Raw genomic sequence first — 24,612 nt, forward strand, 5'->3', positions numbered from 1 at the left:
GGCCACCAGCCCAGCATTACAGTTCATAAGCCTCTGTGACAAAAGCCTCACTTTGTGAGAAGTCTTAAAAGCCTGCCCAGACTTGCTCAGGTCCTCTAGTTTATTAGAGCTCAATACGCACATTTAAAAATGAAGCACTGTTTATTGTTCGTTAAATGTATATCTCAACTTTTCTCCCAGGAGCTGAAGGTGGTATACATTGTTCTCCTCGTTGTTATCATCGCAACAACCCTGTGAGGTAAGCTTGGGCTGAGAGACAGCAGTTGGCCCAAAGTCACCCAGTGAGCCTCATAGCCAACTGGGGATTTGAACCCTGGTTTCCAAAGGCTTAGTCCACTACTCTATATTGGCTCAATCACCCTCTCTTTCCTGTTAATATAACATAGCAGGGTGGAGGTTCCCTCCCCCCCCCCCCACACTTTACACAAGGCTTCCCAGCGTTCTTTTGTTCTCAACTCACTTGTTCTTCCTGTTGGGGAATTCTGGGGAGCTGGGACTGGAAGAGCCGTCCGACTTGAGGTCAAAGAAGGGCCCTGGGCTCTCCAATACTTTCTGTATCCTTTCAGCAATGTCTTTGCTTTGGAGGAAAGGGAACAAAAACATTTACAACATGGAGCCAAATGTCTTTGCATGAAATCCAGTGGCTTCATTTCTTTAAGACTCTTAAATTCTCCTTCAGCCCGAGAACAACCTGATTGGGCCTGAACAGGCTGGTTTTAGACCGAATCAGTCAGCGGTTGATCAGATCTTAGTTTTATACCACCTTGCCCGGAAATACTCCTCCCCAAATAGAGGCCAACTTTGTGCGGCCTTTATTGATTTAAAGGCCGCTTTTGACAGCATCCCCAGAGGATTGCTCTGGGGAAAACTAGCCCGATGGGGAATAGACAAAAGACTTTTGTGGCTAATAACTAAACTGCATGACGGATCGGCCGCTAGGGTGAGAATCTCTCCGGCAGGCGACCTCTCAAACTCAGTAACTATCAATAGAGGTGTTCGCCAAGGATGTATCCTTGCTCCGACCCTTTTCAATCTATTTATAAGTGATATGAGGGCGCCTCTGATAGAGGCTCAAGAAACGATCCACGCCCCCCATCTTGCCCAATATCGTTGCCCCCTTCTACTCTACGCAGACGACGCAGTGATCCTATCCTTTTCAAGAGTCGGCCTTAGGAGGGCATTAAAAATTTTCGATGTTTACTGTAAATCAAATTTTCTTACAATTAACCATGTTAAGTCCAAAGTTCTAATTTTCACCAAGAGTCGAAAAACCTATAATTGGAGAATAGACGGAAAAGCTATTGACCAAGTCTTTAAATTTCAGTACTTGGGAGTCTTCCTCCAACACAACATGGGCTGGAAGGTCCATGTTGCATATGTATTAAACAGAGCTAAAGCCCTTTCCTATGCGCTATTGCGTTTTTTCTTTTCAGATGGGGCTTTCCATATTCCATCAGTGTTGTAAGTTTTCAAGGCAAAGGTGATTGCAACAATAGCATATGCAGTCCCATTATGGGGGTCCTTTGCTAATCTAACCCAGTTGGAGGTAATCCAAAACCAGTTTTTAAGAAGGTTGTTAAAATTACCCAGGTGTGTAAGCAATACTGCTATACGACTGGAACTAAATGTTACATCTCTAGAAACCACATTATGGAAATGCATCCTCTGTTACCGGTTGGCTTTATGGCATATGTTAGGTGGTGGGTTGACATAGCAGCCGGCACAGCGATTTCTTCAAGTAGCTCTTTATTATGGTAAGCTGGAATAGAACTAACTGCGAACAGCTCAGCCGGCCTGTATTTATAGGCAGCCGGCTGTCAACATTGTAACCACAACAGCCCAGAGTTCCCGCCTAAAATAACTGCCGCGGACCTGAGTGAAAACTATCTACAGACCTGAGTGAAAACTATATACAGTATCCCCCTGTTGGCCCAGGGTGAAACTACACTACATAACACCCCTCCCCACCGAGATAAGGCGTTAGTTACAATCGTAATGGTTTCCTTATATACAGCACTACGCGTAATGGTTCAATTAAGCACAAAAGCATATCGGTTACATTTCCCATACTTAGACCAACAGTGATACCTGTCCAACAACATAGTCCTTTAAATAAGTTGGGCGCTTGGAAACTCTGCCAGACCGCCGGGGACTGGTAGCCAAGTCCGGAGGGCCACACAGTTCTCGCTGAGGCTGTGGTGCGACCCTAGGTGGCGTTGGAACCAACTCCCCTGGATCCGCTGCTGTGGGTGGAGCCTCCACAAGTGGAGTGGTCTGAGTCTGTTCTGAAACGGCTTGGTTCGGCTCCACGCTGGCAGTTTGTGAGGGAGGTGTAGGTGGGGCCTCGCCATCTGTACGTGTCTCTTCTGGAGCCGCAAACGCAGTTGGGGGCACCTCGGTAGTGTCCAAGTCCCCAACCCTGCGCCTAAGCTGGTCTATGTGCCGTCGCCACAAGCGTCCGTCTTCGAGTGCCACCTGGTACGAGCGAGGTCCAGTGACTCCCACTACTGTGGCTGGCACCCAAGGGATGTCCCCCACATAGTTCCGGGCAAAGACCTGGTTTCCTGGGACAAATGACCGTGGTGCGTTGGCACAGCCTGGGGGTTCAGCCACGGCAAAGTCTGGGTGTAGCCGGTCGAGCGGTGACCTGAGGCGGCGGCCCATAAGCAGTTCAGCAGGACTCCTCCCTGTGGCCGCATGAGGGGTGATGTGTTGCACGAACAAGTATTCGGCGACCCGCTCATGCCAGTCTCCCCGGTCCAGGCGCGCCAGTGCCTCTTTTGTCGAGCGCACCATTCTTTCCGCTTGCCCGTTGCTGGATGGATGAAAAGGTGCCGTTAGGGCATGGCGGATGCCCAGTTCCAAAAGATACCGCTCAAACGTGCCTGACGTGAACTGCGGTCCGTTGTCAGAGACAAGGACATCAGGACACCCATGCGTTGCAAACAGGCCTCGCAGCACCCGGATGACAGCTTCGGTAGTGGTGGAGGGCATCAGGGCGACCTCCAGCCATTTGGAATAGGCGTCCACCACTACCATAAAGGTCCGGCCGTGAAAGGGGCCAGCCAGATCGATGTGCACCCTCGACCAGGGTGTCTTTGGCATCTCCCAGGTGTGTCCCTTAGCTGCCGGTGGTGCAGGCCTCGACTCCTGGCACGCTTGACAGGCGGACACCCAGGCAGTGATGGCATCGTCCATATTAGGCCACCAGACGTAACACCGAGCCAACGCCTTCATTTTGACAATTCCCGGGTGGCCAACGTGCAGAGCCTCCAGGACGCGCTGACGGAGTCCCTGGGGAATCACGACGCGGTCTCCCCACAGCAGGCAGCCACGATGAGCTGAGAGTTCATGTTGTCTGGTTGCGAAGGGCTGGAACTCCGATGCAAAAGGCCCTTGTGGCCACCCCCTCCACACCCAGTTGAGCACCCGGCTGATGGTGCGATCCTGGGCAGATGCGGAGGCCACAGTGGCAGCCGATACAGGCGCTGCCGGAAGATCCTCAATCAGAAGGAGCGATGAAGCTGGAGCCGGGTCTTCCACAAATGCTGGAAGAGGGCAACGGCTGAGGGCGTCGGCATGGCCCATCGATTTCCCCGGGCGATGGATGAGCCGGTAGTGGTAGGCAGCCAGGAAAACAGTCCATCGCAGCATGCGTGGTGAGAGGACCGGTGGAGTTGGACGATCACCGGCGAGGAGGCCCAGGAGTGGCTTGTGGTCAGTGATGAGGTCAAAAGTCCTGCCATAGAGGTATTCATGGAACCTCTTCACTCCAGCCACAAGTGCCAATGCCTCCTTGTCGAGCTGGCTGTAATTCCGTTCCGTCGGAGATAGTGTCCTGGAAAAGTAGGCGAGCGGTGCTTCTCTTCCATCTGGAAAACGGTGACTAAGGACAGCACCGATGCCAAAAGGTGAGGCGTCGCAGGCAAGGACCAGCGGCCTGGATTCACTGTACTGTACCAGCACACTGTCTGAAGAAAGGAGAGCCTTGACCGCGTTGAAGGCCGCCGTCTCCCGATGACCCCAGGCCCAAGGCGTCTTAGTGCTAAGGAGTCGGTGAAGAGGCTCAGCCACTGTGGCTTTGTGGGGCAGGAACATGTTATAAAAGTTCAGCAGCCCCAGGAATGCCTGCAACTCCATTTTGTTCTTTGGGGTGGGGGCCTGCTGGATAGCGCGGATCTTGGATGTGGTTGGATGAAGACCGGAGGCATCGATAAGATAGCCCAGGAACTCTACCTGTGGAACGGCGATCTGGCACTTCTCCCTCTTTACCTTGAGCCCGGCCTCCTGGAACCTGGTCAGCACGGCACGGAGGCGCTCGAACAGCTGCTGGTGTGAGTCTGCAGACACCAAGACGTCATCAAAATATGGTACCACGCCCGGAAGCCCTTGCAGGAGACGCTCCATAAGGCTTTGGAAGATGCCAGGAGCCACACTCACCCCGAACTGCAACCGGCGGCAACGGAAAGCCCCCCGGTGGGTGACGATCGTCTGGGCTTCAGCAGTGGCATCATCGACTGGCAGTTGTTGATAGGCTTGGGCAAGGTCCAGCTTAGCGAAGACCTTACCCTCACCCAGGGAATGGAGCAGGTGTTGGACAACAGGAACCGGATAAGCGTGCTGCTGAAGTGCCTTGTTGATCGTGCACTTGTAGTCAGCGCAGATTCTCACCGACCCATCTGGCTTGACAGGCGTGACGATGGGGGTTTCCCACTTTGCGTGGTCAACCGGCTCCAAAACTCCTTGGGCGATCAGTTTGTCCAGTTGTTCATCCACCTTAGCCTTGAGAGCAAAGGGAACCCGGCGTGGCTTTAGCTTGATGGGGGCGACTTGTGGATCAAGGCTAAAGGAGATGGGCGTACCTGTATATTGGCCCAAGGTGCCGTCAAAAACCTCGGCAAAGTCTTTGACCAGACCCTCAGTCTCTGCGTTAGAGATGCAGTTGATGCCGGTGACTTCCAGGCCGAGGGCATCAAACCAGTCTAGCCCTAGGAGGCTTGGCCGCTGACCTTCGACCACCACCAACCGGAGCAGGCCCGAAAAATCCTTGAAGGCGATCCGGAACCGGCCAACGCCTACCACGGGAATGTCGTTTCCCTGGTAGTCTCTCAGGTGTACGCGGTGAGAGTCGAGTTGCCTTTTGGACACTCTGGGTACCAGTCTTTTGATGGTGCTCCATGACACGATGGACAGGGCAGACCCGGTGTCGATCTCCATGTCACATGGAGCTCCTTCAATGAGCACCGTGACGTTCAGCTTGCGTCGCGTAGGCGAGTCGGTTTGGCCAATCGTGGTTCCAGACGGGCAGCGGCAGTTGGTGAGAGCGAAACAACTTTCCTTGGCAGACTGGAGTGAAGACTTGGACTTGCGAATCGATGAAGGGGGGGTGTCAGACGGAGCCGATCGGCAGACCTTAGCGATGTGGCCCCTTCTGGAACACTTCCTACAGATGGCGTCTCTGAATCGACACTTGGCACGGGAATGGTTGCCTCCGCAGCCAGCACATTCCGGTTGGCCCTTGGACTTCTGTTGGAACTTCCTGCGCTCCCGCTTTGTCTGGTGCACGTCATCGTCTTCACTGGAGGATGCCTCCTCACTGCTGGCCTTTTCATGATGCACCGGAACTGGCTCCCTAGCAAGACGCGGGCTGCTGGACTTGCGGATCTCCTGGGCGGAGCGTTCAGCAGCTTCTGAGGCCACAGCCTCCTCAATGGCTTTCTGTAGCGTGAGGTCTGGCTTGGCTAGGAGGCGCCGTTGCAGATGGATGTCCCGGACCCCGCAGACGATTCGATCCATCAGGGCATCGTCTAAGTCTCGGAACTCACAGTGCATTGCAGCCTGTCGCAGAGCGGTGGTGTAGTTGTTGATTGACTCCCCCTCTGCCTGGTTCCGGTGGTAGAACGCATGGCGGGCAGCAATCTTGGACGGCTTTGGTGCGTAGTGGTTGCGGAGCTTCTCTTGGATCGTGTCCCATGGTGTTGCCTGGACTGCTTCAGGCGCAACCAACGCTCGGGCCGTCTCAAACACCTCAGGCCCACAGAGGCTGAGGAATAGGCCCCGCTTCCGCTCCTGTGATACTTCTGTCAGCTCGTTGGCTTGGAGGTAGCAGTCGAACCGAGCGAGGTAGGAGTCCCATGATTCAGAGGCTGGCGCAAACGGCGGTAGAGGCACAAGTGAAGCCATGATTCCGATGCCGGCGTGAAGGGCGATGGATGGAACACAGTGCTCTAGCCAGAACAGTCAGCTCTGAATTGGTTCTGCCCAGTGATTTCGCTCAGTGATTTCGCTCTGTGATTCAGCTCAGTGATTCAGCTCAGTTCAGAGGCTGGCCGCATCTGGCTGTGCTCTGATGTCCATCAATCCCATCCTCGTCGCCAGTGTTAGGTGGTGGGTTGACATAGCAGCCGGCACAGCGATTTCTTCAAGTAGCTCTTTATTATGGTAAGCTGGAATAGAACTAACTGCGAACAGCTCAGCCGGCCTGTATTTATAGGCAGCCGGCTGTCAACATTGTAACCACAACAGCCCAGAGTTCCCGCCTAAAATAACTGCCGCGGACCTGAGTGAAAACTATCTACAGACCTGAGTGAAAACTATATACAGTATCCCCCTGTTGGCCCAGGGTGAAACTACACTACATAACAGCATAAACTTCCAAATCTCCACCTGATACAATGCCTCTGGAGAGATGACTTCCCTAGCCCCTGGGCAAAAATAATACATGGGAAACTTGTGTCCCTAGGACTATCTCCATCCGAACTATTAAAATTGGATTTAACCTCGGCCAAAAGAATTATAACTCACAAATTAGAGGAGATGGATTTACAATTTAATATTGCGACAGGTGGAGGCACCTGTTCGCCGATAAACCTTGGCTTAACTCCACCAACGAAACTTCCATCTTACTTAACTACCTTATCTGTGGTGACGCACAGGTATGCCTTTATAATGGCTAGATTCAATGTTTTCCCATCAAACGTGTTGGGTAACAGACTCTCCAACGGACAGATCTCACTCCTCTGTGACTGTAAAAGCGGATCTATAGAATCGTTATATCATATAATCTTCTGTTGTCCATTACATTCGGCTTCACGGTCCAAGTTTCTGGCCCCATATTTATCGAGAATTGCTGACAGTCCTCAGGAAGCCCAAATAATATACTTATTAAACGACGAAGATACAAGTAGATCCCTTGCAATCGCTAGATACCTGATTGTTTTATTTCAAAAAAGGAGAAATGGATCACTGTATGTTTCTGACAGCTTAGCTAAACTTAAGAACCATCAATAAGTGCCAGAACTAAGACGTATACCCCCCAAAATCTGATGGATCGGAATTGCGGTTTACATAGAGGGAGCTTATTGTGTATAGTCTTTACTTAACTAAAGTAAAATTGGTTTTATAAGGGTGTTTTAACTTGGAACTGTTTAAATTGTATTGTTTATGGATAAATTCTGATGTATTGTTTTTGATATGGGCCAATGGCCGTAATAAATCTAAATCTGAAATCTGAATCTCCTTCAGCCCATATGGGGACAGAATGAATTCCTCCAAAGGTCATGAGAATGGAAACTGACCCTTTCCCAAAAGTCTAACCAGTGACCTGCATGTCCTCCTGCCTTTCTCTGTAGCAAACAGCACATTGAACTATGTATATATATAAACAGTACATAATTCATTCACTATTGTTTCCATTGGTTCATGGGGCTTTCCCATTCTTAGCCCAAATCTCAATTACTGCATGATGAAGAATCTTGATTGGCAGAAACAACAGTTTTTAGGTTTAGCTCACTTAGAATTCTCTTTCCAACTGAAATGCACTCTAATCATGAAAAGAAAGATTTAAGCAGAGATACAGGCTGTGTGTACTCAAATTTGCAAGAAAGTAGGTTGCTCCCTTCTCCTATCTACATATATAGCACAGGTTTGGCTAATATGCAGGACACATCAGATTTCACTTTCAAGATTTTAACTCTGATCACTTTGATGAGGACAGGAGCTTTAAAGGCCAAAAGTCTTGGGAGAGGATGGCAGCTCCAGCTGTACTTTGCAGCCTCCAGAATAAAGAATCGCCAGGTCATTCTGCATATGACTTAAGAGTAGGGTGGCTAGTTATACGCTGCAAAAAAAATGAGAACAAATCTACAGATGGTAATTCACATGTATAAGTTGCAAATTTAGAAATAATTGCTGAAATTTAAATAGAATTGCAATACAATCTCACCATTATGGGGAAACATCAGGAGAATGTCTAGGTGCTGCTATCCCTGGGCAACTTCACGGCTCCTGGTCCCCTTTTTTCTGATTCCTTATCTTTGAACCAGATTTGGACCAGACAGACAGCAAACGGAGGAGACCTTGCCCGCCCAAGACACATGGGGGCATCTCTTGACAGCATTTGCTTCTTTTAGCTTTAATGATCCTGTCAAATTTTACTGGAGCAGCAGGATAAAGGGGGCGGCACAAAGGGGGTGGCACAGAAGGTATAGCTAAATCGGGGAGGAGGGACACACACTTACCTGGGGAGTAAATAACCCTAACCCACAAGTGAATGGGACTCACTTCTGAGTAGATATGGAGATTGCACTGTTAAGTAGACTTCGGTCATTGTCAGCAGCTGAATCACAAATTATGCTAATAAGTGTTTAATAAGTGGTTTCAATTGTTGCTCTAGCTTCCATGATGGCCTAAGTGTACCACCAAAGAGGGTGAGACTTGTGGGGATGGGACTCAGCAGCAGACAATTTATAAGGGGCAGGGCAGGGTTGGGTTCTGTCCTTCCTCCCAATCAATGGCCCTTTGGCAAAACTGAAGTTGTGGGATTTTTATTTTTTATAGAGAGACAGAGCAATACACACATAAAATACTCTTTGTTCTGAGTGCATGAACTGACGGCGGCTAAGGTTAAACAACTGTCACTATCTCTTCCATTGGACTTTAATGAGATTTGTACCTGAACTTCTGCCTGTACTGGAGCTTGACTATCGTCCTTTTGGTGGTTTTCACCAAATCCGATGAAACAAAGAGGTAAACAAAATGGGTGCAGACAGCACTGGGAAGGATGCCTCAATAATACCACCTTCACCTCTCTTCCAAACAATCCTTTGTCTTTGATATGTGCCTATGGCTCAAGGCACGTGGTCCCTCCTCTCTGCCACTCTTCCCTTGAGTCTTATCCAGTGTCGCCATTTAGGCTTCAATTTCATCACACACACACCCATCATAATTTCGGTTCCCCACAATTCCACATCAGTTTGTGATTATTTGTTGTTGTTGAAAAACCAGTTTGTATGTAAATGGAATTTCAATGGAATTTTATGAAAATGCACCAGAATTTTATGAAATTTTAATGGAATTATGAAAATGCACCAGAATTTTACAGCAAAATTCCCCTAATATACACATTTTATACACCCAGTTTGAAGTGGAGGTGACATGGAGTTGTTGGGCAAGCAGGAGAATAGATCTGCTGATCAGCTGGCGGAGAAGACGGATGCATGGTAGCTCTGCCAAGCATGCATTGCCACCTGCATGGCTTGACTTGGTGTAGCTCATTATCAAGCCGGTGGTGGAGAGGGGACATTGCTAAATTCCATGGGATCTGTGCTATGGGATTCCATCTCGTCCCCCATTGGTTTTTCAGGGCTGAGAAACCTCTAGCTATCCAGGTGTTGCCAAACTCCAAACACTTCCCAAACCCACATTCCTGACTTTTGGCAATGCTGACTGGGATTGAAGGGAGTTGGAATGCTACATTGCCTAGAGGGCCACTCGGAGCTGTATAAAACTGCTAACTGAGGTCACCTGGGAGTTTGTAGCAAAGTGTCATCAATATGCAAATGACACCCAACTCCCTTTCATCCAATTCAGGTGAGACACATTGGGTAAACCAGTGTCTGGGTGTGCTATGAAGTGGATGAGGTCCAGTAAACTAAAATAGAATGCAGATTAGTCCTTTTGGTGGGTGGTTCATCTACATGGGTTCGTGGTGGTCCACTTCTCTGAAGGGACGTGATCACAGTCTATAGAGTTGCTTGTGGATCTATCTTTGCCATTGGAAGTACCAATCTGTGATCCTCTCTGGACCAAGAGAGCAGGGAATACTGATCTATAATCTGGTTACTTTCAGATTATATACAGTACTGCCTTTGAAGAGCATTTGGAAACTGCAATTAGTCCAAAACAAAAACATTTGGGGTCTATGTAAATATTCAAGTCAATTAAATTATTACTGTTTAGCTGTTAACTCGATTTTACTCAGCAAACAAATTACAGGTATAGTATGTCCTAAAGTAGATATAAATCAAGCATCAACATTGTGGTCTTTCTTTTGTTTGTTAACAAAACCTTCAGATTTCTTTCTTTCTTTTGCAAAAGCTGATGCTCAGCTGAGAGTAGTGCAAGTGAAGATTGTAATTTATTGTCATTTCTCGACCGATAAAAGCATTCTAGAAGCAGCTTAAAAATATTAATTTCATCCAGAATTCTCAGGGTTGTCAGGAGCAACAATATTCTTCAGTAAGTCCATCTTTGTTGTTCATTTTGTGCAAAAAGTGGCATACGAATAAAACGAACGAAGGAATTATTAGCTGGTCCATCATACATGATTCTCCTTAACGGTGGGACCAATGTTTAAAACGGCATATTTTTAAAGAAAAAAATGGAAATGGGACTTGAGCGCGTGGTTGCCGCTGGGGGCCGGCAGCGAGCAGTCTCCCTCCCTCCGCCTCATGTGATTCGGCCCTCGAGCCCAAAGGAAGGCGGAGCCCCGGAGGCCTTGGACCGTCCCGAGCGAGGAGGTGCTTTTCTGTCGAGGTGCAGCCCCCGTTTCCCCATCTCATGCTGGCCTTCCTCGCGCGAGCGCCCCGTCCTCTCCTCTCCGGCTCAGCCGGCAGCCCAGGGAGGGCTATGGCGGCAGCGCGCCAAGGTTTGCGCAGCAGCAGTAGCAGCAACAACAACAACAAGAAACTGGTGGAGTGTTTCTACGACGTGCTGTCTCCGTATTCCTGGCTGGGATTCGAGGTAACAGCGGTGGAAGAAGGGGGCATGGAGGGGGGACCGGGACAGTCTTCCCCCTCTCCCCCCAGATTGCAGCACCCTCTGGGACAGCCGCCCTTGCACCCCTCTCCAATAACTCCGGCGCAACTTTGTTTTGCTCAGATGTTCACTCTCCGTGGGTCGCGTCGGGTTTCCTTCCGTATTTAGGAGGGTCACGAAAAATAGAATTGCAAAGTCGGAAGTGTCCTGGTTGACCTGCGATCGGCAGGTAGATCGCCCGTGTGCTTCCGGTCGATCGCGGTAGTTAAATAAGTGGTCGCCCGGTCGCCCCTGAGCGCTCGTGACGCGCCCCGGGCTGTTAACGCATTTAGTTCCCGCGTCGGCTGCTGCGCGTGGGAAGCAGGGAGGGCTGCGAAACGCAGAGTGAGGCCAACAGGTGTTTAGATTACAATACTGTGTTCTGGAAGAACAACCCGTTAAATCTAAAACTGCACCCACTGGCAATCCGAGGCTGCAATTCCACTCCGGGATTTCACCCGGGAGCACCCTTCCAGGTACTGCCACCTTGCACAGGAACCAGGTGCAAAGGTAGCTCAGCTGGTTATAGCCTGGTGCTGATAATGGCAAGGTTCGATCCTGTATGGGGCAGCTGCAGATTTCTTTTTTTTTTTTTAATGATATTTATGGGGGGGGGATTTTTTTAAGGTTACAAAAGAAAAACAAAGTAGAAAAAGAGAAAAACAAACCACTTCCAACCATACAGATACAAATTCAAAATAAGAAGAAGAAAAAAAGACAAAAATACACCACCAACATTTAAAAACATTTAAAAACAAATCCATTATTCTCAACTCCTCAACTATCGTTACCCTCTTTCCTTGACCTCCTCCTCCTCCCCTTCCTTGTATCCTGGTTATTAATTGTCACAGCAAATCCTCTCCATATTTCATAATATTCTGTCATTACATTACCTTAAACTATTTTAATCTTATCTTACTATAAATAACCTTGAAACTTAAAACTTAAATCTTATTTTTACCAACTTCTCATAACCATAATATTCTTGCATAATTCTTTAAACATTTTTACTAAAGCCAAGTAATTTCATTCCAACATTTTTCTAACATTCATCAATTTTGTAAAACAGTCCTAATAGTAAAGAAAAGAAATAAAAACAAATCCAATCTTCATCCAGCGTCCCTTCCTCCTGGTCCCGGGTTTTGTCAGTCCTTATTATCCCATCGATCTGGCGCATTAACCTGGAATCCTAATATCCGAGGCCCTTAAGTCTCTTCTATGTCCCTTCCGCAGCTCTTCTTCATATTTATAAGTGTATTTTCCCTTGTCTCCTGCTCGTTTCACTCGTGGGAACTCCAGCTTAGCGATATTTTTGACCCTTCTCGACAGATCAGCCCCTTTTCCATAATCGACACTAAATTCCATGTGGTATTTAAAGACATGTTTCAAGATCCCTCCAAAATTGAGAGCCCCCCCCAATCCCAAACATCTCACGGCCCATTGCCAGACTTGAAAAGTCCAAACATCCCTGCATAGGAGGGTCTATCCAACCCCCCATTTCCAAACCAAACCAAACTTTTTCTTTCCAAATCTGGCTTTTTCCAAGTTCATTTGTCGAATCCAAAAGTTCATATTCCTGTTGGGCCTGTTCTGTCAGGGCGCCCTCCTGATTTAATTCCTGGGTGGGCTCCACATATTTTCCCACTGCCTGTTCAAAATTTCCCACTGCCTGTTCAAAATTTCTAATCGAATCAGCCATCAAATTCGTCTTCTCATGTAGTTGTTCCAGTAGGGCATTTGTTTTATAGAAAGCACACAACAGAGCTTCTGAATACATTGTCCTGAAGGTCAGATGTCTATTCCCACGACTGTAATCTGTAACAGCTGCCAGCTCCCAGGAGTTGGTTACAGTTTCACAGTCTCCCTCTAGGGGGAAAACTTCTACTTAATCTTTCTTTTAAAGACAAGTCTAGCAACAGAGTTTCCTTTTTTCAGATATTTTGTCAATATATGTTCCTTTAAGGTGCGAAAGGAAACAATGGAATCACTATGTTTCTCTTCTTTTAGCTATCTGTCAAAAGCATTTGTCTCTGGTCAATGAGCTTCAAACGTCAGTCCTGACACCCCGCTCCAGGATCAGGACGATGGAAAGTTACTTTACTTTAAACTCACTTCTGCAGGTTTAAACAGTCCAGAAAAGATCCCCCTTCTTCTCCTGCTTCCGAAGGGGGGTTCAGCAATTTTAAATGATGTAAACCAATCCTTTAGAAGCGATTTTCTGAGCTCTAGTTTACGTTGTCTTTGCTTTATTCTGTCTACAAAGAAACGGAAGGCTGACTTCCTGTTTAGACCTTCCCATTTCAGTACCAAATTGAAATAAAATTTTTAAGTCCAATTCCTTTCTGCTCGCAATTCCTTATTTAAAGTCCAATTGTTCAAGGTTTAAGTACTCACGGGTGCTTATTTTAGAAGCCAAATTGTCCCAGGAAAAAGGCAGCGCTCTCCGGCAACGGCTGTGCAGCTTCGCTCCACGGAAATAGCAGTTGACTCACAGCACTGCGCCACTTCCCCCTCTTCGGTTCGGAGCCCGTTAGTGGGTTCCTTTGCGGGTTGGGGGCGCGCTAAGGGTGCCCGCCGAGTCCCATGGTCACAGGCTTCATCCGCCTGTGATTTTTAAAAGGGTCCCCGCTTCGCCGTAGCGGAAAAGACCCGTTTCGCGTGGAGCTAGTCCCTCCAATTCAGAGGGAGTCCGCCATTGCCGATGGCGCCACCCCGGAAGTCCCTGGGGCAGCTGCAGATTTCTGCATTGCAGGGGGTTGGACTAGAAGGCATGTCCAACTCTCTAGGGATTGCGATCTACTCCCAATATAATAAAACTGGCAGTGATCTATCCATTGTCATTGCCCAGAGTTGATGAGCTTTTCTTAGGGGAGAGTCTTACCCATGGGTAGGCAAACTAAGGCCCAGGGGCTGGATCTGGCCCAATCGCCTTCTAAATCTGCCCCGTGCACAGTCCGGGAATCAGCATGTTTTTACATGAGTAGAATGTGTGCTTTTATTTAAAATGCATCTCTGGGTTATTTGTGGGACATAAGAATTCATTCATTCCCCCCCAAAAAAATATAGTCCGGCCCCCCACAAGGTCTGAGGGACAGTGGACCAGCCCCCTGCTGAAAAAGTTTGCTGACCCCTGGTCTTACCCAACAGTTATTGTGATAATGCTGCCATCTGACTGCTGCATAAAATTGAGTGAGCACAGGACGGTAATTCGAAGGGCATTTTATAAATAAAGGAAATGACTGAAGTGGAAGCAGCTCTGGCAGCTTTTGCAGATACCCAGAGGGATCTCAGCTTCCCAAATACCCGGTACCTTTGTACAGTATAAATACCTTTGTCTGAACTTTGCCTTGTTTACTGCTGCTGCTGAAAGTGTTGCAACTTTCCAACTGTTACTTATCTCTTCCATGTTCCGATTGCGGGTGTTCATTAGGAATTGAACCAAATAGTTTGCCAAGCTGTACAGAGGTCACTTCCAACCAATCTGCCCATAGAGCATTCATCCTGAATGCAGAAGGGGGTCGCCTTTGCCTTAAGCATAGAAATTTTAAAGTTTAGAAATGACGTTCATAGCTAACATTAGGCTTTAGAAACTTGTAGAGTGGCATGTGCCAATGATGCAGGAAGTTTGGGCAGGTGTTTGTCCCTCCCAACATGGTCTAGATGATTAATCACCAGAGGAATACAGGAGTTGGTTGATCCTGCCTGTGATGGGACGATGAGCTGCTTGTGTGTAAAATCCTAGTCCCTCAGAGTTTGGTCAAGTTTGCAAACCTCTGTCTGTAACGGAGCCCCTTAAACATGGCTCCGTCAGTCGCTGGCAGATTCCGACAGTGGTTGCTTTCGGAATCGCTTCCAACATAAAAGCTCCTTAACGGAAACACGTCTTCTGGACTCTCTGCGTGACAGTTTCCGGCGAGGAGTGGGTGTCCCTACAGGAGGTCCTGAAACCTCCCCACTGTTTTCGCTGGAAGTGTCTCTGAGCCATCCCTCCAGCTCACTTTCCCTCAGCTCAGCTCCTCTCCCCCTACTGGTTCCCTCTTCAGCTGCTGAGTCTCTCCCAACCTGTGTGAGCCCTTTCACTTCCCTTCCTTCCGATGGCAGTTCCCTGACATCCACCTCCCCTCCAGGGCCCCCTTCATCCCCTCTCGCCCCCTCCTCTACGGGCGGTGAGGAGGCAAAACCCCGGAATGAACTTCCTTCATCTTCCGATGTCCCGAACACTTCTCTCCACCTGTTGCGGTTCCTGGTCTCGAAGTACTCCTCCTCCTCAGAGTCCATCTCCCCTTCCCCTTCCGAGTCCGAGAATCCTTCCAACTCCTCCTCCTCATCGGTGGTCCCAAAGTATTCCCTCCGGAACCTCTCCACAGGCTGAGGTTTCCTTGGGAACCTTTGATGGAACGTTTCTATCAATACCTCGTCATTGATATCTTCTGCCATTACCCAAGTGTTTTCTGACTCCGGTTCTCCTTCCCACGCTACCAAATACTCCACCTGATCCCCCTTCCACCTGGCGTCGAGGATTTCTGCCACATGGCTGCTGCATTCCCTTTCTTCTATGACCGGTCCCCGAGTGGCCATCCCTTCTCGTCCCCCCTCATACGGTGACAGTAACGACCTGTGAAATACTGGGTGCAGTTTCATGTGGTTGGGTAACCGGAGCCTGAAAGCCACTGGGTTGACCTGTTGAATGACCTCAAAGGGACCCAATCTCCTGGGTCTTAATTTCTTACAACCTCCTTTGAACGGCAACCCTTGGGTTGACAGCCACACCCTATCTCCCACCCTTATGGTTTCACCTTCCCTTCGGTTCTTGTCTGCCTGCCTCTTGTATTCTTCCTTCGCCCTTTCTAAGTTGAGTTGGAGCTGACGATGGATTGCTTCCATTTCTTCTACAAAATGCTCGGCTGCCGGGACGCTCCATCTCTCCCCTTCTCCCCCTGGGAAACCCCTGGGATGACACCCATAATTAGCCAAGAAGGGGCTCATCCCTGTGGACACATTCTCGGCATTGTTGTAGGCAAATTCCGCCAGCGCCAACTTTTCTACCCAGTCATTCTCTCTGTCATTGACATAACACCTCAGGTATTGCTGGAGGACACCGTTTGCTCTTTCCGCCTGCCCGTTGGTTTCAGGGTGCCGGGCAGTCGAAAAGTTGACCTCCACCTGCAGTAAGCTCATGAGCTTCCTCCAGAACCTGGAAGTAAATTGTTTTCCTCGGTCTGAGACCACCCTCAATGGCACTCCGTGCAACCTAAAAATGTGTTCTACAAATAACTTCGCTGTCTCTTCCGCCGTGACTGCATGCGAACAGGCTACAAAGTGGCACATCTTTGTTAGTAGGTCTACCACCACCATGATGGCTGTTTTCCCCTTGGACTTCGGCAGATCAGTCATAAAATCTATCGACACTGCCTCCCAAGGTCGTTCTGGGGTTGGTAAGGGTTCTAATAGCCCCGCCGGCGCCCGCCTCTCCCCTTTGGCTCGCTGGCATTGCTCGCACCCTCTTACATACTCCCGTACATCTTCCCTCACCTTAGGCCACCAAAATTCCCTGGTGACCAACCACATGGTTTTGTGTTGTCCAAAATGCCCCGCCGTGGGGCTGTCGTGCAACTGCTTGAGTACCCTCCCCCTTAAGTCTCCTTCAGGGATATACAGTGCCCCTTTGTAATACAAAGCTCCATTTCTTTCCTCGAAACCCCCTGGTTCCTCTCCCTCACCCCTAAGACCTCTGAGCTTATTCTGGGCGTATTCATCATTCTCTGTTTCCTCTACCAGTTCTCTTTGTCCCACCAATGCCGCCCCACACACCCAGCGGTCCTCTGGAATGACATGTCTCTCTTCGGGTGCTCCCTCCCCCTCCAAATATTCAGGTTTGCGTGAGAGAGCGTCCGCCCTAATGTTCTCTGGGCCTGGCACGTAACAAATCTCAAAGTTAAATTTGGAGAACTCCTGGGCCCATCTCACTTGCCGTTGGTTGAGCACTCGTGCCGTCCTCCAATACTCTAGGTTCTTGTGGTCAGTGCACACTTGCACCTTATGTTGTGCGCCAATTAGCAGGTGCCTCCATCTCCGGAACGCCTCATGAATGGCTAGTAGTTCTCGGTCATACACCGTGTAGTTCCTCTCGGATTTGTTCAGCTTTCGCGAAAAAAAGGCACACGGTCTCCACTCTGACTCCTCCTTCCCTGGCTGCAGAAGCACCGCCCCAATCGCTCTGTCTGATGCGTCAGTTTCCACTCTCATCGGTTTTTGTAAATCCACATGCAGGAGTTGTTGTTCCAAGGCGAAGGCCCTTTTTAGTTCCTCAAATGCTCGCTCCGCCTCCTCAGTCCAAACGAACTTCTTCTTACTGCTGAGACAGTCCGTAATGGGCGCCGTCAGGTGGGCAAAGTTTCGGATGAACTTACGATAGAAGTTCCCAAATCCTAGGAACCTCTGCACATCCTTCCTTGTTTTGGGTGTTTTCCATTCCAGCACCGCCTGGACCTTGCCGGGATCCATGGCCAATCCCTTGTCTGACAGGCGATACCCCAGGAATTCCACCTCCTTGGTATGAAACTGACACTTCTCCAGTTTCACCCACAGCTGGTTGGCTTGCAGCCTGCTCAACACTTCTCTGACGTCTCTCACATGCTGCTCCTCATTCTCAGAATACACCAACACGTCGTCTAAGAAGGCCACACAATTCTTGTAAAGCAAAGGCCCCAGGACGTGGTTCATAAACGATTGAAAGCACGCGGAGCCTCCTTGTAGGCCGAAGGGCATAACTAAATATTCAAATGCCCCCAAAGGGGTGAACATGGTGGTTTTCCATTCATCCCCCTTCCTTATTCGTATCAGGTTGTACGCCCCCCTTAGGTCCAGTTTAGTAAAAATCTTTCCCTTCCTGACCCTTGTCAAAATGTCGTCAATCCTGGGCATAGGGAAAGCCACTGGTTCTGACACTGCATTTAAGGCCCTGAAGTCACACACAAGCCTCGGCTTGTTCGTGTTTTTTTTATCCACAAAAAACACTGGGCTGCCCCCCACCGCCCTGGACTCTCTGATGAACCCTCTCTTCAGGTTCTTGTCAATGAACTCTCTTAGCTCCTGCATCTCTCTGTCTGACATGGCGTACAGCTTGCCTACAGGGAGCTGTGCCCCAGGGAGTAAATTGATTTGACAGTCAAAGGGTCTATGCGGGGGTAGTTGGTCAGCTTCCCTTTCGCTGAAGACGTCGCGGAGATCTGCGTATTGTCGTGGTACCTTCACGTTCTCCGTTACTTCAGTCCCTGCTAGGGTGGCTTGGGCCCCTGCCAAACCCTTTCCCTCTTTGCAGTGTTCTAAGCAATGTGCTGAACCAAAAGAAACCACTCTCTGATGCCAGCCCACCAGCGGATCATGTAACGCTAGCCAGCTCATCCCCAATATAATGGGAGCTCCTCCCAAGGTGGCCACATTAAACGCTATCAGTTCGGTGTGCCTTGCCACCTTCATTATCATTGGGACGGTCTGCAAGCTGACTTCTCCTCCCAACAGCTCCCTGCCATCGATCGTGGTCACCTGCAGGGGGTTGCTTAAAGGGATCGTCTGTATCTGGTGTTCAGCTGCAAACTCTTTGCTCATGAAATTGCAGGAGCTGCCTGAGTCCAACAGCGCCTTTATCTTTAGAGGGTGTCCGTTTGGCAGCTCTAGCGCCACTTCTATCACTAGGGCGGGTTTAGGAGGTTCTGGCGTGGGCACTTTCACTGCTCTTTGGCCTGGCTGCTGTGCCCCGACGGTGGCAGCCAGGCGTTGGCTTTTACTTGCTTCGGTATTTCTTCCTCTCTTCCCTCCACAGCTCCTACCATCCCTTGCCATTCCTTCCTCTGGGGGCAGACTCTGGCAAAGTGACCTGGCTGTTGGCAGAGATAGCATTTCCGGGCGCCTTTTCCCTCCTTCTTTCCCCCCTCACTGGGCTTTGAAACTGCGCGCGCGCGCGCTGTTCCGATTTCCATCGGCTCTGCCGGCGGGAAAGTTGGCTCTGGAATGTCTGGAATGCGGAACTCCTTCCAACGTTCCCCCTTCCCTTCCCGCCTCTCCAATGCTCTCGCCTCCTGGCGCGCTCCTATGGTCAGCGCTGATTTGGTCAGCTGGTCCATAGACTCCGCCCTGGGCGCCCGGGAAAGTTCGTCTTTCACAGCCGAAGAAAGCCCTTCTTCAAAGAGCATTTGAATGGGTTCCGCCGATAGATCCCACCCCAATTTATGGATCAACATGGTGAACTCAGTCCAGTACTCACGGACAGATCGGCTCCCCTGTTTGCAAGCCATTAACTGTCTGCGGACCACTCCCTGTTCAATATCGCTGGAAAACATCAGATCCATGGCGCGAAAGAACTTCATCGTGTCCTTTAGGACGTCACTATTCGCTGCCATCAGGGGTCTAACCCAGTCTCTCGCCCCCTTTTCAAGATGCCCAATCACGAAAGCCACTCGTGATTCCTCGTCAGGGAATTCATCAAACTGCAGATTGAGGGCATATTGCATCTCTGTCCGAAAGCCATGATAGTCTTTGGGCTCCCCCCCAAACTTCTGCACCAATCCTGGTACCTTTCTGACGAGCTGGGTGTCTTTCCCCTTTTTGTCTGCATCCTGAGCCCTCCTCTCCTCAAGCCTCGCCGTCTGCAGCGCTAGCTGGACCTCCAACACCCGGTACCTTTCTTCCAGGCTTGGACCCGCTCCAGCTCCTGCTTCTCCGGTTCCGGCTGGGTTGCTCATGATGCCTTCTCCTGCACAAGCTGCTCACGGAGACTGTCGGAATGCTGTGATGGGACGATGAGCTGCTTGTGTGTAAAATCCTAGTCCCTCAGAGTTTGGTCAAGTTTGCAAACCTCTGTCTGTAACGGAGCCCCTTAAACATGGCTCCGTCAGTCGCTGGCAGATTCCGACAGTGGTTGCTTTCGGAATCGCTTCCAACATAAAAGCTCCTTAACGGAAACACGTCTTCTGGACTCTCTGCGTGACAGTTTCCGGCGAGGAGTGGGTGTCCCTACAGGAGGTCCTGAAACCTCCCCACTGTTTTCGCTGGAAGTGTCTCTGAGCCATCCCTCCAGCTCACTTTCCCTCAGCTCAGCTCCTCTCCCCCTACTGGTTCCCTCTTCAGCTGCTGAGTCTCTCCCAACCTGTGTGAGCCCTTTCACTTCCCTTCCTTCCGATGGCAGTTCCCTGACACTGCCATTTATTTGACAAGGCTAGCTGGCCGCCTTCTCATTCTTTCCAGCTCTTGCCCCAGCCCAAATGAGATTCCTCCGTAGTTTGCACAAATAGTCAAGGCTACTGTTCAGATTAGGGACGTGGGTAGCGCTGTGGGTTAAACCACAGAGCCTAGGACTTGCTGATCAGAAGGTCGGTGGTTCGAATCCCTGCGACGGGGTGAGCTCCCGTTGCTCGGTCCCTGCTCCTGCCAACCTAGCAGTTCGAAAGCACGTCAAAGTGCAAGTAGATAAATAGGTACCACTCCGGCAGGAAAGTAAACAGCGTTTCCGTGTGCTGCTCTGGTTCGCCAGAAGCGGCTTAGTCATGCTGGCCACATGACCCGGAAGCTGTACGCCGGCTCCCTCGGCCAATAAAGCGAGATGAGTGCCGCAACCCCAGAGTCGGCCACAATTGGACCTAATGGTCAGGGGTCCCTTTACTTTACTTTTACTGTTCAGATTGCAGATTCATATTTAGAACTCTAGCCAACCCGTGTCCTTGCATTCCTCCTGTTTTCTGGCATTAACTTGATTTTATCTTTGGGCTTCCCCCAACCCAGCTGTCTATTCATGATACATTCTTAATCTTGCATCTGATGAAGTAGTTTATTCTCTGCAAAAGTTCATACCATGGTGAGCCTGTTTCTGAAGTACCACCTGCAACCTGTCTGTTTTACCCTCTTGCAGACTAACACAGATGCTGTTTTGAATCTGCCTTGCAAAAGTTGCCTTCTGTAACCTGCCTGCTGGCTCTCGATAGCTTTATTTCTCTGCCTCTGTCTGTCTCTCCTCGCCTGTGAGTTTTGAGCTGCTGCTGACCATCGATCAACTTTCCTCACTGATGTAGGTTCTCTGCCGCTACCGTCCCATCTGGAACATGGAGCTGTGCTTCCGACCTGTTTTCCTTGCAGGCATAATGCATTCGACTGGTAAGTGCTGATTAACAGAACTGAGTTCAACTGAAATGTACTGTATTTTTCGCTCCATAAGGCGCACCGGACTATAAGGCGCACCTAGTTTTTAGAGGGGGAAATCAAGGGAAAAAATCCTGTCTGCTTCTCCCAGAGCTTCTGGGGCTGCCGGGGGAAGCCCGTGTCCCCCCCAGCCCCAAAGAGCAAAGAAGCCAAGACAGCGAGTGGGATCCATCCCACTCGCTGTCTTGGCCTCCTCTTTAGCCGCGCGCAACCTCTCCAGCCGGGAGAGGCTGCGCGCGGCTAAAGAAGCCATAGCCACAGGCAGCCTCTCCCGGCCGGAGGGGCTGCATGTGGCTATGGCAATACCCCCACCTCCCGCAAAAGCCCACAGGAGCTGCGCACCCTTTAAGGAGCGCGCGGCTCCTGCGGGCTTTTCTACGAGGAGGGAGAAGGGACTGACTGGCAGCGTCAGTCCCTTCTCCCTCCTGGAGAAAAGCCTGCAAGAGCCACGTGGAGCTTGTGTGCTTTTCCTGCCTGCCTCCCCCCCTGCATTCGCTCCATAAGACGCATACACATTTCCCCTTACTTTTTAGGAGGGAAAAAGTGCGTCTTATGGAGTGAAAAATACGGTATATAAAATATGTAGACGAGAACTACATTCCATATTGGTCTCTTTTTTGCATACCCCCCTTAGATGCAGTCTTGCCCTGGGAAAATAAAACTACCATTTCCCAAGTCATCAAGGCCTGTAAAATTAGGTTTCTTCCCCAAGCAAGTGTTGCTTTCATCTTTGTTCTGTTTTCATTGCTTGCTTTCCATATTATCAGGGAATCTGTAGCTGCGTCATGTATTACAGATCTTGCACTTAGTGGTTGTGAAGGCTAATTTTGATGAAATTCATTTAAGGAAGACGAAACAACAACACCTCGGGCTGTTGATATAGCTATGGCTGTTTCTGGACTGGGAGAGCCTGGTTGCTGTTGCCCATGCACTGGTAACCTCCAGGCTAGATTACTGCAATGCACTGTATGTGGGACTACCCTTGAGGTCGGTCTGGAAGGTGATGCAAAATGCCATTGTTTGGCTGCTCGCAGGAGTAATGTATCCACTGTTGAAAGAAGGGCACTAGTTGCCAGTTAGGTACTGGGCTACGTTTATGGTGCTGGTTTTTGGTGTAGACAGTCTTATGCAGTGTGGACCCAGGACACCTGAAAAATGGTCACACCCCTTATATACCCAATTAAGTGACTATGGGGTTGTGGCGCTCATCTCGCTTTCAGGCCGAGGGAGCCAGCCTTTGTCCACAGACAGCTTTCCAGATCATGTGGCCAGCATGACTAAACCGCTTCCGGCTCAATGGACACTGTGACGGAAACCAGAGTGCACGGAAACACCATTTACTTTCCCACTGCAGTGGGACCTATTTATCTCCTTGCACTGGTGTGCTTTCGAACTGCTAGGTTGGCAGGAGCTGGGACAGAGCAACGGGAACTCATTCCTTCATGGGGATTCGAACCGCCGACCTTCTGATGGGCAAGCCCAAGAGGCTCAGTGGTTTAGACCACAGTGCCACCCGCGTCCCATGATGATGATGACGCTGTAAGGATGAGAGGTCGTAGGATATAGTAGCCTCTGTCTCTGAAATCTCCTTATTCTCTGCAACAGGTAACAGACCCCCAGCATTGGTGCCGAAGAAAGGAGAGTACATGACAAAGGACCTCCTGCGAATGGCAAAATTCTACCAGGTGCCACTGCATCTCATAAAGGATTTCCTAGGGACTGTTCTTGAGAAGGGTAAGCAGAGGGAGATGTTTGGTGGGGATACATGGAGATAATGGAGAAGAACTGAGAAGCGTTGCACAATGAGTCTGTGGCAGCTCCGAGTCCATATGAAACTGCCCCACAAAAATAGGACTCTCTCAGCAAGTGCACAATTTTTATGCAAGCCAACCTTCCTAATAAGGGTTTTTTTAATGTGGGGGTTGGCCTCTTCTTCTTTGACAACGGGCAGGGCACTTTATTTATTTTTCTTTTTTTTGGTATTTTGTAGCAATGGATTCCTCCCCTCTTAACATTTACGCTGACTCTGGTCCTTTTTGTGCCCAAATGCAGGCAGTCTGAAAGCCATGCGCTTTGTCACAGCCGTGGATATGGCAGAGCCGCAGTTTTTGGAGCCCGTGTCTAGAGAACTTTGGATGCGCATTTGGTCCCGCGTGAGTATGGTTGTACTCGTACGTCTCTCCAGGTGCTTCTGTGCCTGTCGCGATTATTTCTTCCGTTTATCAATTGCACAAATAAAGCAGGGCATCCCCGCCCCTGCCCCCCCCCCCCGTTTATCAAAATGTATGGTTTTGATTAAATTAACAGGGCCCAGAATCCCTCCGTATACTTCTATATTCTTGTGTGTTCAGAAAGTTCAGAAAGTGCCACAGGTTCTACACTCCTGATTGAAGCGAGTGACATGGCACCCTTGTCCGTGTGTGTGTGTGTGTCTTGGTGCTTTGTTTCTTGTAGCAGAAGGAAGTTAATTATTTTTGATATCTTCACTCTCCCTTGCACAGTCAGTCTCTTGTCTATGAAAGATTTGTAATCGGTTGCCTTACTCCTTGTCTCTTCAGGATGAAGACATAACCCAGCCAGAGAGCATCTTGGCAGTAAGTTTCTTTCTCTTGCGGTTCTGCAGCACTCTCTGTACTCCCGTTTGTGACACACCCTGGTCTAGATGAGCGCTTTTCATCCTTGCATCTCCTGATGCTGTTAGACTGCAGCCTCCTATCATCCATAGTCCATTTGGTCAGTAGTCGGGGATGATGGAAGTTGCAATCCAACAGCATTTGGGGACCTGAGGTTGATGAATTGGTCTAGGTGCTGTAGACTGGCCTGTGGAGATCTGCTGGGTGATCATTCTTCTGTTGCGACAGAAGTTTATACTCTTGACTTCATGATTGCGGACCTGCAGGAAGAGCTTTTCAGGTAGAAGAAGAAGAAGAAGAAGAGTTTGGATTTGATATCCCGCCTTTCACTCCCTTTAAGGAGTCTCAAAGCGGCTGACATTCTCCTTTCCCTTCCTCCCCCACAACAAACACTCTGTGAGGTGAAATTAAAAAAAATCCTTCCAGTAGCACCTTTAAGACCAACTAAGTTAGTTCTTGGTATGAGCTTTCGTGTGCAAGCACACTTCTTCAGATACACTGAAACAGAAGTTGCCAGATCCTTCTATATAGTGAGAAGGTGGGGAGGGGTATTACTCAGAAGGGTGGTGGGAATGGGAGATTGGCAGATAGCTGAGATGAGCCTGCTGACGACTCTTAACGACTGTAATAGGTCTTACAGGAAAAGGCAAGGGGTGAGAAGGTGAGAAATGGCTTAGTCATGTATAATGGGATAAGAATCCAATGTCTTTGT

General features: G+C 49.4%; 2 protein-coding genes across 6 annotated transcripts in view; one reads left to right on the forward strand and one right to left on the reverse strand.

Moving 5' to 3' along the window:
* Positions 1 to 24,612, forward strand: part of GSTK1 (glutathione S-transferase kappa 1) — a 44,658-nt gene that overhangs the window by 15,990 nt on the left and 4,056 nt on the right. Inside the window, exons 1-5 of one of the 2 annotated variants that reach the window (XM_080987012.1) lie at positions 10,751 to 11,022; positions 21,141 to 21,222; positions 22,873 to 23,001; positions 23,320 to 23,420; positions 23,826 to 23,861. In XM_080987012.1, the coding sequence (XP_080843138.1) occupies positions 10,840 to 11,022; positions 21,141 to 21,222; positions 22,873 to 23,001; positions 23,320 to 23,420; positions 23,826 to 23,861 (531 nt within the window). In that variant the 5' untranslated portion in view covers positions 10,751 to 10,839. Of the gene's footprint in view, positions 1 to 10,750; positions 11,023 to 21,140; positions 21,223 to 22,872; positions 23,002 to 23,319; positions 23,421 to 23,825; positions 23,862 to 24,612 lie in introns of those variants that run through there. The other variant, XM_080987013.1, reaches the window with a different exon arrangement.
* Positions 1 to 24,612, reverse strand: part of LOC308466147 (rap1 GTPase-activating protein 1-like) — an 88,354-nt gene that overhangs the window by 4,477 nt on the left and 59,265 nt on the right. For all 4 annotated transcript variants that reach the window (XR_013980676.1, XM_080986745.1, XM_080986743.1 and 1 more), the window contains exon 19: positions 461 to 577. Coding sequence is in view for 3 of the 4 variants with exons in the window: in XM_080986745.1 (XP_080842871.1) it covers positions 461 to 577 (117 nt within the window). In the remaining variant the exon portion in view is untranslated. The remainder of the gene's footprint in view (positions 1 to 460; positions 578 to 24,612) is intronic.

This window comes from Podarcis pityusensis (assembly GCF_964106645.2).
Source record: "Podarcis pityusensis genome assembly, chromosome: 17".
Lineage (NCBI taxonomy): Eukaryota > Metazoa > Chordata > Lepidosauria > Squamata > Lacertidae > Podarcis > Podarcis pityusensis.